We start from the raw sequence: 12,927 nt of genomic DNA, 5'->3' as shown, positions 1-12,927 counted from the left end.
ATTTCACGTTGGATTTCTTGCTATTGCTCAGAACCCCACGAGGCAGACAAGTACAGAGACAATGCTGCAAATGACATTCCATCTACCACTCCTGAAACAGCCAGTTTCTCAAGTCCTTACTAGTCTATACATACTTCCTTTTCAAAATACAACCCAAAATATTATAGTATGAAAAAAACCCCCACACTGAGGAAGCATCTTGCCATTATTCTTTTAAAACAGTTAAAACTATGTATTTCCTTAAATTACTACCCTCATTAATCTGTGAGTCTGTCTAATTCAGTGAATGTCTCCAATATGAGTCAGGAGCTGATATTTATTTAAGAAAACTATACAAGATTATCAGAGTACAGCAATGTGAGATGGCTGCTTGTTCACAGCTGCTTCTCTTTAACATTATCACGAAGAGCCTGATGTAAGATTTTAAGCATGAAGTTTTCATGCTTAAAATTCATGGCAAAAAAAAATAGCATTAGTTAATGATATTTATACTTGATTTCCATGTAAAATGAAAGATTCTAAAAATCTTGATGAGATAGTGCTCAGAGAAATTTCATATGTTAATTTAAAATTTACTCTTCAAATAAGTTTATGATTCATGATCTTTATTTTCAAAATAAAGACAGCAATTAATTGAAAATTCCTAACTGCAGTGGAAATAAATACAGCTTGCAATTGCAAAAGAAACTGCTGATTGAATTTCACATTTGAAGTAAGTCCCACTGTGCCTTGTCTAGCTCGACATCAAACCTGTAATACACCTTTAGTTCTGTAATCTACCTGTGCCTTGTCTTTTCCATTCCCACCACTCATTTTCCTGTTCTATATTTTCTCTCTAATCTCTTATCAGTTTCTCTCTTAACTTGTCAGTTACTCAATGGGGTCTTATCAGTACCGATGGGAACTGCTATTAAGATTACTTGAAGCTGCTTACATTTAGATTTCCACACAGACCAGCTAAATAAAGGGGCGGGGGAGTGACTAGCAAGGAAAGGTTTTCTATGAATATACAACAGTGACAGGAAAATCCCTTGAAAGGACCTATAAATACCCACACAGTATTTCACTTAGAGAATTTGTTATTATATCTCAATATTATCTTGGAGCTAGGCATTTAAAAGGCTAAGTTATGTTAAGACATGTCAGTTCAATATACCCACTCTTATTTAATCCCTATTTTCCCCTGATACAAATACTACACTCCTGCACTGATTTGTAAGAATAAAGTTCAGCAATTTTTTTTCCTGTAATCAATTCAGGAATTAAATTTTATAGACAAATTAAATATTTAGCTCTATTTATAAAAAAGAGGTATTTTTCCATATCTTCTTTAGTACATATTTTCTTCTTGTGTTAGGTGAAGGTTTTTTAATATACTGTAAGAAGGAAAGGCAACAGTCTGCTATTTGACATGAAATATATACAGGGTCTTAACTGCTACTTATGGTCCAACAATTATTTTACTACATATAAGAGTTACAAGAACAAGTTGCTGATAAAATCCTGTCATGGATCTAAATGCTGTAGGTGATTCCCTTTCTGAGATGATGAAAAAATATTGTAATAACTGTAACTTATTATAATATAATTTACTTGTAAAGAGAAAACAACTGTAAAGCATTTCTCTGATAGAGGTAAACAATGTGGTAATTGTTGTTGTCTTAGTCTCCATAATATATGAACATTTAAAACCTGATTAAACCTGTATGTGTTTCTAATATTAGAATTAGAGAAACTCAGCATTTTGGAGTTCTTTTTAAAATTACCACACTCTCACTGAACTATCTCCTAAATGCATGTAATAATCTTATAGATCTATCAGCCTTCCTTAGATTTCTAATACATTTTGGTTTTTTAAATCAATTTTACCTAGTGTGAATGAGGAATATAGCATGCCAAAGGTCCTGTGCTGGTAATGGCTCCGAGGCTATTCCTGCAAACCATGGAATAACAGAGCACGTCTCCCATGAGAGAAGCACTCACCTCCTCTTACACAGGGCGCTGTGACAGAGCTCCTCACTGAGCTTGAAAGATGTCAACTCTAGAAAATCATCCTGTTTTAATTATATTTAATATATTACCAAATAGATTCAGAAGAAAAATAAGAAAAGCTTCCTCACTGACATCACTTGCATAAACTCAGACTCCTTAGAAGCAGGGAAAGTATCTGCCAGATGCTGCTATTGTGAAAGACTGATTTTGCATTAATAATTCAGCTGACACCTGGAGATATTGGCATAAACAATGACTTTTTATAAGATGATGCAGTTCTAATTTAGGAATCACTGCTTCATTTGTTTTCTCTGTATCTTTAGTTTAACTCATGACATTTAAAGCATGTACTGGCTCTGTGGTAATTTTCTTACTGCACCTGGTATATGGATTCTAAAAGTTAAAAAGACTTTGAAAGGAATAAATGTTTGCTTCCAGTTAATGGGTAATTTTTAAAAACTGATCATAATATATTACACTTCAGGGTCAAGTTGCAATCTAATTGATTCCTGTAGTTGTGTAACAATTTGCACAGAAGCCAATGAAACTTCACAAAAATTTTCAAGGACAGATGTTGAGAAAACTTTTTTTTTATGGTAAATTCAAATGAAATTTCAACCAACAATTTGTCTTCAAAATCAACTTCCCTAGAAATTACAACCACACTGTAAGAATTTGGTAACTCAATACTATGCCATCATCACAAGTTAGAAGAATAATCTAACTCTAGTTCATGAAATGTTACTCAGAATTGCATTCTCCACAGCACTGTAGGTCACTTGCTTACAGACAAGTCTGTATTATCTATATTAGACTGATTATATTTCCCATGCCCTGTCTGGGATGAAGATAAGACTGGGCAAAACGATTACAACCTTACACAGCTCTCTCTTTCCTCATAAGAAGTTACTGTCTCCTTCAGATGGACAAGCTGAATCGCTTCTAATGTTTTTTTCTACCAAATTTTTCCTAACATTTTGGCTGGGAAAAGCAGGCAGGCTTCCAAAAAGCCCTGAGATAAGAGAGTAGAAGGATGCTATCACCACAAGAGCAGCAGTGAATATCTCCCGTTGGCACAGCTGCACCCAGGGCACAGGCACACATCTTCAACTCACAAAGGAGAAAATACACTTCTCTCTGGAAAATGTATCTGCTAATAACCTGTATATTTCATGAGATAAGAGTCAGATACTTGCTGAGTGACACAGACCAAAGCTGCTACCTGAGGTGAATTACAAAGGTAATGTTCTTGTATTTCCATGACACGTTCACATGTGTGCAGCCAGAGGCAAAATTGTACCTGACAGTTGTCAACAGCAGGGATTTATCACACTTTGCATTTCATTCTAACTTTTAAAGGTGGAATGATTATAATCCACTATTCCACATTCTTTTGTTAAATATAACCTAAAGAAAACCCAAGAATTCTTCCATGAAAAAAACATGGTCCATTCTATTTCATGACAATAAACCCAAATCCTTGAATTTAATTTTTAACTTTCTTCTGGATAACCCATTTGTTTCCCAAATCTGTGTCATCTCTGAATCACTTGAGGAATACTGCACGGGTATGTGTGGATAATTTCCTCGTAATAACAACTTTATAAGATTTATTACAGTAAAACTGAAGCAAAGTGTTTCCAGGGGCAGAAACAGGATGTAGGCTATGTCTACATTAGCAAGTAATCAGAAGCAATCCAGAGTAGACAGACTGAAGCAGCTGCTGCTGAGGTCCCTGCAGCCATAATACACATCTGTGGTTTCACCTGGACTAGATTTAGTCCAGTTGAGTAGATGACTCCACTTTACATTGATGACCCAAATGGTTTTAAGCTAAGTGACAAATCATTGGTGCAAGTTTAAATTCTTCCCCCCAAAAATCTAGTACACATGCACCAGAGCAGCATCAAGAGATGGTAAGTGGAGATGCTGGAAGGATTAATTTCAAATTCACACTACTACTTAAAATCAGAGGTAGGTTTACTCCATTCTACTAATGGATGGTATTACCCAATCAGCCAATTTAAGCTCAGAGAAGACACCTGGAAACAGAGAGAACATAGCACCACAACCAAGACAAATAATTTACAGAACTGAATGAGCCACCAGGCAGATGGGTTTCAGTATTAGGGCACATGACAATTTCGTCCTGTTGTGGCCATTGCAACCAAGAATATGAGTCTTTTTCTCTACTTCAGAGAAGGAGCAATAACCCCTAAACCTATTATAAGAAAACGTGTGACATTTGGGCAGATTAACTTATTTGAACGAAAAATGCACTACTGATTCCCTTTAGAGAAATCTCGCGATTTCAAAAAAAAAAAAAAAATAACCTTACAATCACAACTGCTGGGAAATGGATGAAACAGAAGATGTAACAAATATTTCTAAGATTTTCACATAGGGAATGCTGTAGGAATCAATGCAAATTCCAAGAATATAATGTATTAACTTCTGAGACAGCAATGATGATGGCTGTTGGTGTTTAACATTGTGATACAAACAAAGCTGGGGATTTTTTCCATATCATGATTTTCACTCATTTTCTTATGGGCTCATTCATTATCAGTCTCACATAGATATATATAAAGATTGCTTTAGCAAGTTATTTAATCTGTGGAGTTTTCTTCAGGTAGCAGAATAAGACTACCCACAGACTCCTCTTTCATGCAAGTATTCATTGTGAATGTGTGTTCCCAGTAAAAAGGCTGGTGCTTTAACAGTTATTTTCAGTGATACACAGTCATCCACATATTTTAACACAGGTTAATAATGCCAAAGAAACTTTCAGCTTTTTCAGTGAGAAGGATCAGAGAAGTGAAAAAAGAAGCAGACAAGTACAAGAGGAACTATGCAAGAACCCCTCTTATGTTTGCATATATAGAATCTCTGCAAAGAATTTACATTTAGTGTTTTCGGATGAGGAAAAGGACAGACTTCAGAATTAACCCAAAATGAGTATAATCTTCCTAACCTAATTTCTTCATACACAACACAATGTTGGTGTCCATCGTCTTCTGAACATGTACTAAACATAAAAATTGGAACATCTCAGAACCCTTGGTTTATAGTTGTTATTGTTTCCAGAACTGGTGCAGTACGAGGCCTCTTGAAGTCTCATCATCAGGTACAAGGAATTAAAAACTGTCTAGTCAAGGTACAAGAAATCAGTCCCTTCTCCCTTCTGAATAAAGAACTCTAAAAGCCAGTCATAGCTTAAAAACCTTCTAATTGAAACCTCTACATAAATGACCTTAATGGAGTAGTACTACCAACCATCTCTCTGAGTCTGCTTTGGCTCAGTCTCCTCTAGACACCCATTCCAGCTCCTCTTGAGGTGAAATCCTTCCACTTTAATAAAACCTAGGGAATGATGTTACTAGTCTTCTCCCAAACCTGTATCTACAACATCTGAAATACTGGACTATACACAATTCTTCATGAAATCTTCTTGTAAATGGAAGTTAGAGATTGGCTTACCTGATGCACACAGTCTAAGAACTGTAAGAAAACAGGAGCAAATCCACTACCCTGACAATTGAGGGTCAGATTACTGCGTTGGCTGAATTTATGACCAAAAGAGAGCCATTCTTTCTCCACCAGCATTCGGAAGCCTTCAAGTGTCCTGTAGAAGGGATCACTGAGTAACTGCACCAGAGATACCACCTGGATCACAAGACAGGATATTCTGTGTTACGAGTGACAGAAGTTAGAAGAAACCTTTAGCAAATGAATATAAGCATTCAGTAATCTCTTTGTTGTTCAAGAAAACAAAAGCTTTCATATAAACTCAATGACAAGTGTTTTGTCACATACATTAAATACTTCTATGAAACAAACCAAATAATATTCCACATGAAAAAGCTTCAATTACATTGAGACTTTATTGTATTGGTAGAAGTAAAACCTGGGCAGCTACAGACTTGGGAGGTGATTACAATGCTTACTACATTTAAATTATGTTTGAAATAAAACCCCTTTTATAATAAACATTTAAAAGATAGTATCTACTACCTCAGCAAAAAAAACCAAAACATTGAAGAATTGGTCCTGAGGGTGACTTTAGAGTTTTTGCCCCAGCCAACTAGAATCTGTTTTTATACACAGCATCTCAGGAGACTTTAAAATGAAGCACAGCCTTCTTGAACTTCTAGCTATTTATCTCCCCTCTCTACTCTTCATTGTTTGGCAATGATTCCAATAATTATGGTCAGTTTTGTGTGCTTGTTTAGCTGGTATTATCATGCTGGCTGCACATGAAGGTTTTATTTACTAGAATCATGGATATCTGTGTTTCTCTTCTGAATTATGAAGCAGCAGCATGGACACAATGCATCTATTAAGTCAGACAGCAGATCATGATTCACCTAATTTATAGTTTGTGGTGATCTGTCCTTGCAGCAGGTGTTACAGGCACTTTGGCACAAAATCAGTTTTCTCCCTGTGTGGTCTCCTAATATTACTTATGCAATTTGAATGGAAGAGAATAAATTTCTCCTCTGTTTAAAATGTACATTGTTTAAAATGATAAATGAACAGTTTTGGCAACTTTTGGCTTTCATTCTTACACATGGTCAGGTGCAGGAATGCAGATCTTAAATCTAAGCCTTAGAACTGTTAAGACCATCAGGACCTTTGAAATTAATTCACTGTAAGGAACTATGTCAACAATTAAATTGCAAACGAATGGAAGGATTCATGCATTCTGGTTTCTTCTCTGCTGCAACAACACAAATTTATTCATGTCATACCAAATTACCTGTCACTTGCATAAAAATATTGTGTGGTGTTTTTTCTTAATATTTAACTATTTCAAGGTTTTTATAACAGCTTACTTGAGCAGTAATATCCCAGCCATCTTCCAAACAAACCATAACAGAAGAACCATTTTCCAGGCGTTGTGAGATGATCACACCCAGCTGCATTATCCTGTGAAGCTATAGAATATTATGAATGAGTAACACACTCTATCTAAACTTTAGATAATATCAATAAATAGAATATTTTCATATTTAAAAAGGTATTCCTGGATCTACATATAGCACAGAGAAATACATTGATGCAACCGATTAGGCAACAATAAAACATAACAGTCTAAGGATTTCCATCTGAACTACAATAAAACTAAGAGAAGTTTTCAAGATAGGAATTTAAAAAGTATTAAAGCCAATGAGTACTGTAATAAACTGTCATAAAAAGGAGAATGGGAGCAACACAGTTGACAGATTTACTGGAGAGAAATTCCATCCTGGGCTTAACGCTAAAATAATTTCCTGTGAAATGTTAAGATTCCATAAAGTCACAAACTACTTTGATGGGAGAACCTAAGCAACATATTTACAAGATAATATTACTAATATTTAGTCCCATGGAAGGTAATTAAAATTAATTGAATTAGAAATTAATTAATTAGAAAATTAGAAATTAATTAATCGAACAATAATAATTATAGAGAAACAATTTAGATAGTTGGGCAGACAGGCTAAAATATATCAAAAGAAGACACTTAAATTATTTGCATTTTAATACTCATTACACAGTGATGCTAAAATAAGCAGGTTAAAGAAGTTCAGGTGAATCTGGGCAATTTTCTCTTACTTTGAGACTTCACATCATTATTACTAAAAAGAGAAATCTATATGATGATTATACCATTTTTGTATGACAGCAGTCTTGGTAAACAACATAATAGGGTAATACATAAACAATTCAGTTTTTTAAAGCAGAGTGAAACTGTTCTTTGAGCAGCACTGAATATAATCCAACCAACAGAAGCAATAGGAAAGATGAAAGCCAGAAAGAAGGAAGAAAACAGTATAGGAGAACAAACAAAAGATGGTAAGGATCATCTAAGATCTTATATGCAAGGAAAAAAAAAGTAAGTTTAGAAAGTACAAAAGGCACAGGAAAGTGAGAACAAAATTCAATTGAAGAAAATTAGAGGAAAAAAGAACAACCAAACAATGGTTAAACCCTAGAATATACATCCTTATTCATGGCATTCTGCTTTCTTCCTCTTAAAGCACTGATGAATATTGCAATGGAAATTTTGACAGAAAAACCTTGATTCCTCTGAGCATTCATATAGTCATTATTTAGGAAAAAACCCAACCCAAACAGACTAATTTTCCTGCAATTTTTATAGGAAAAGACTGAAAAGAGAACAACTTTGAAAACCAAGCTTATTTATTCTTCTATACTTTCTTAGGCAGTAGAAAGGCTGTTTTTTCCCATCTTTAATGAGGAAACTGATATGCAATCTGGTTTTACAGATTCACTGTTAAAAATTCAAACCATTATTTTTATAATTTGTGTTCAGAAGATAGGGCAGTGCTTCAATTTTCTTCTGTGCATTCACATTCTTATATAGTCCATATAGTGTTAAAATCAGGACTGTTAAACTTCTATTGCCCAGAAGAGGAAAGCATAATACAATGAAAACATTTCTGAGATGACAGATCTATGTTTTTTCATGGGAATAGTAGAAAATGTGCCAAATCAGTCATAAATTAACTTTATCAGTCATAAATTAGCTTTATCACATAAGTCAGATATGACATAATTTAAACCACAGAAATGTGGTTTCAATGTAACAAAGTTAGTGTGTGACATTATGTCCTAATCCTCAGCAAAGGGATGCACTCAAAGAAAAGAATGATCCTCTGAAATATGCCAAAAGAGAGTAACTCCAGTGTTACCTGCCCTTGATCCCTGGGCTGCTACAGGGGACATGTTTAATTCATCAGTTCAATAATGAAGTGATATTCAATTAATTTATCTATACTTATGAACTTGCCCAACCACTCTGTGATGGAAAATGTTCACATGATGAGGAAGTCAAGTCTTTTTCATGCTCTCCCAACCTCTTCCCTGCCTGAAAACCTTGGTGGACAGACCCAGCCATGAGCAGCTCCTGCTCTCACCTCAGGGAAGAAGTTAAGCCACTCCTAGCAGCACATTTCAACCAGGAGTGCATGTGTAATAACTGACATGTTACTCATAAGCATTTCCTCCTTAAGAAATCAGCATAAGTTTCTATTCTGCTTTCTGTGATTAATTGCATTCGAGAAAAGTATATTCTGCAATGAATTCCAAACATAACAAGCACCTGCTAAAAACCATTCACTGTAATTAAAGTGGTTTTAGATTTACAAAAGTTGGCTTTCTCACATTTTTCTTAATTTGAATATTGCAAAGTTTGCTCGAGTCTTGCCTTTGTTTGGTTAATATTTATGTAAAGGAATATGAGATAGGGAAATAAAGGTACAGATTCAGAGAGAAGAGAGTAACACACATAGAACCCTTTCCTCCCCACAAACACTTCCCCATATCCCACAATAGATTTTTGCTTGTTTTTTAACTTGTGCATATCAAAATACAGGGTGAGAACACATAGGAAGAATCAAATATTAGTTTAAATCAAAAAGCTCATTTATTGTTCCACACTGTCTGATTTTTAAAATATATAAAATAAGAAAAATAATTTCAAACCAAGACCATGAATTTATATAGAGAGAAAACCCAGTCATCTCTCCTTGTGTATGTGTTCCATGTTATAAAACATAAATTTTGTTATAAAAATGTCCCCCATATTTGTAGATGTTATGATGGTATTAAAATAATAGTATGCATGTGTAATGCCAGAATGGATGGCACGCAAAGTGCTTACAATGAGCAAAGAAGAACAGCTGGTTCGAACACAATAGTCCTCTGTCACAAGACCTTGGAATTTATTTTGTGTGAGCAGTAATGCACATAGATTATCAGAAATACCTGTCAGATAAATTACCTGTGGGAACCACTCTGACTCCCCAAGTGCTTTGAGGAATGTTGCCTCAGAATCCGTAGGAATAGTGCTGGGAACACAAGCTCTCATCAGCTTTTTAAAGCTCGCCTTTGTCTGTCGGATGTCACTGAATTCAACAGGAACAAATTCACAATTCAAAGCAAAATCAAGTTTGAATCCCTGCATGAAAAGGACAACGGCAGATGTAATTTAAAAGGGAAGCACATTTTTCACTGACAGTCTCCTTAAATCCCAAAGTCTTGCCTGCTTTATTGCTAAGTAATTAATTCCTCATGAAAAATCGGTGCAGTTGAACACCTGCCCAGGATAATAAAAAATATAATAAAATCCTTGCAAAATGTACCACAGTAAAACACCCAACTATAACCATAACAGCAGAATGTACTGCACAGCAGCCACATTTTCAATAATAATTAGAATTATTCCAACAGTAATAGTGGTGAAAAACCAAAGTCGAGTGACAATCTCTTCAGTTCTTTATACACAACATAGTGTATTTCCTTTAACAGTTTTAAAGCTAATTAACAATAAACAAATAAAACCAAAGGTATCTGTATGTGTGACATACGAACAGTACAGGACACATTTTTGGGAGTTCACTAAAGCAGAAAAAAGTAACCCCTACACCCAAAAAGAAGCCACATAACTGCATACCAGCTGAGTAATCTAAATAATCACTGGACATTGAGGGAGTTGTTTGTCTGAAGTACCTCGTTCTGCACAGAGCAGCAGCTGGATGGTTTTCCTAGCAGAATTCCTTGTGGTTTATTTAACTTACTGCATTTAGCAATAAGAGAGGAGGACAGAATTAAGAGGACAAGTTAGCTGATTGAAAAAAAAAAAACCACCTAAACCCCAATGGATTATGATGAAAAGGATAATATGGAGAACATTACTAGGAGAAATAATTCTCATGTATGAAGCATCACTGAAGATGTTCATGCCAAACTTTTTGAGTTTTCTTCAGAAATTGCTTTCATTGAATTAAACTTGGCTGCAAACAATCTTCATTAAGCTCTTTCATGGAATGCCAAGTGAAAACGTAGAAAAGTGAAAGCCTGGTTTTAATTCTGTTTATATTTTGGCATGGTTCAAAAATAAATTCAATAACTCAGCAATAGTAAGTTGTAATAATGCATGACAAAAGCAACTGAAGAAAGTAGCACCACTTCTTTAAAATGTATATTTCTATTTTCCTTATCAATTTATGTGATGTGATGTGATGTGATAGTTAGCAGAATAAAGCAGTAGTTTCTGCTACACAGCTGTAGCAGAATGCATGACTGAACTCTTCACTTATCATTCATCAAGAAATCAAACAAATAGGAACAGTCATTATTAGCAGAATATAGTAATTTAATTCTATGTAACTGATGCATTATTTTGGTACAGCATGTCTCCTCCACCTCCTGATAGAACATAATTTCAGAAGAAAATGAATAGTGATGTACTTTCCTACTACCAATAAAGGGGTTTGGACCTTTTGTATTCCAAAAAATACATTAATATTTTATGTATGTTCCCATTTTGGATAAGAAAGTACAAAAAACCTGGCTTTTTAATCTTTGAATGCAGAGATTAAATAAAAATCTGAAAACGTTTTCAGATAACAAGTAGAACTACTAAGAATTAGAGGATACCTGATTTTCCAACAATTGCATCTAAAACATTAAAATCTATCAAATAATCTGTACAAAACTGTAGACATCATAGTCCTCTTCATGTAATCAAATCAGGAGTTCTGGGTTGGCCTTATTCTCATCAATTTGGCTTGATGTGAGTTTAGTGCTGCACACAGTAATGAAGGTTTCCTTCCCTGATAATTGCTTCTATGGCTAACAACATTTTGTTTCCTTCATATTTCCATGTTATCTTGAATATCATTTACTGTTTGTAACAACATGAGAATAATTAAACTCAACCAAATAAAAACTACATAAAACATTAAAAAGAAATTGTCATTACCCGTAACTGAGATTTTTCTCCAAATATATAGAGGGCTGCTTGTCTTCTCAGAAGCTGACTTTGCAGAAAAGAGCTGCTGCTGTAGGGAGGGGTGTTATCTTTCCCTGCAAGTCTTGCACCAACATCAATGAATGGAGTCTGAGTGTTGATAAATCGGTTGCTTGAACGAAGACTCGCCCATACACCTTCATAAGGATGATGAATATTTTAATAATACTTTGTGTGAGGCACTGGGGACCATAATTACTAAGACATATGCTTAAACATGTAACATGCATCCCTCACAGGACATAATTAACAGCATGTACTGGAAAGAAATAGATTTGTAACAAAAATTGTCAAAATCATCCTACTGCATTGTTGTTTAGCCTCAGATACTCATTTAAATCTGCACAGTGTGTTCTACTGTAGAGAAAATAGTTGCTGTGATATCAGTGATACAGTGATAAATCACAATTTGCAAATAGCAATGTCCATGTAAGTGCATGGAAATTAAATTTCTAGAGAGACAGAAATCAGGAACGCACAGGAATCCCAAAGCTAGCAAGAACATGAGGTGCAGCATGATGTGGAACCACAGACTGCACCTGCAAGCAGCAATTTTTGAATGGCATCACACCAACATCCCAACAGCACTCTGCATATTGTACACCTTGCTGTTGCAGCTCCATTGGCACTGCCAGGGGAGGAACCTCCTACAGCACACAGACATGCTCCAATCTCATCATGCTTGAGTAAGCTTTGGTGATTTTAACATAAGATAAAGTAGTGATACATCAGATTACCAAGGCCTGTTTAGTGCTAGAAGAAAAGACAAGCAGTAAATATTTTTCTGTTTCTTGTACCTCAGTTAATAACCAGGATTTTGTGAGATTGTTTTTGTGTGTGCAATGTGAGGCACATGAAAGGTACTGAATTTTCAGAGTATGAATAGCACTACTTGAAAATCAAATCCCTTAAAGTACACTAAATTTGGCATCCAAATGGCAGTGTGAAATTCTTTATCCCAATATGCAGTAAATCAGATTATCAGAAGAGACTCTTGTCCATAAATCTGTGAAGCAAGATATCCAAAAGAGGTACCAGAAATACCCCATAGTACTAGAAATTTAGATACTATAGGACCAACATCCACCCCTCTTCGGGAAAATCTAATAATGTGC

General features: G+C 35.0%; 1 protein-coding gene across 6 annotated transcripts in view; it reads right to left on the bottom strand.

The window, feature by feature from the left end:
• SBF2 (SET binding factor 2) overlaps positions 1-12,927 on the bottom strand; it is a 239,568-nt gene that overhangs the window by 12,631 nt on the left and 214,010 nt on the right. For all 6 annotated transcript variants that reach the window (XM_063398004.1, XM_063398006.1, XM_063398008.1 and 3 more), the window contains 4 exons: positions 11,765-11,949; positions 9,782-9,958; positions 6,828-6,929; positions 5,473-5,658 (listed from right to left, as the gene is read on the bottom strand). In XM_063398004.1, the coding sequence (XP_063254074.1) occupies positions 5,473-5,658; positions 6,828-6,929; positions 9,782-9,958; positions 11,765-11,949 (650 nt within the window). The remainder of the gene's footprint in view (positions 1-5,472; positions 5,659-6,827; positions 6,930-9,781; positions 9,959-11,764; positions 11,950-12,927) is intronic.

This window comes from Prinia subflava, chromosome 5 (assembly GCF_021018805.1).
Source record: "Prinia subflava isolate CZ2003 ecotype Zambia chromosome 5, Cam_Psub_1.2, whole genome shotgun sequence".
Classification (NCBI taxonomy): domain Eukaryota; kingdom Metazoa; phylum Chordata; class Aves; order Passeriformes; family Cisticolidae; genus Prinia; species Prinia subflava.
This window is presented reverse-complemented; position numbering and strand designations above follow the sequence as displayed.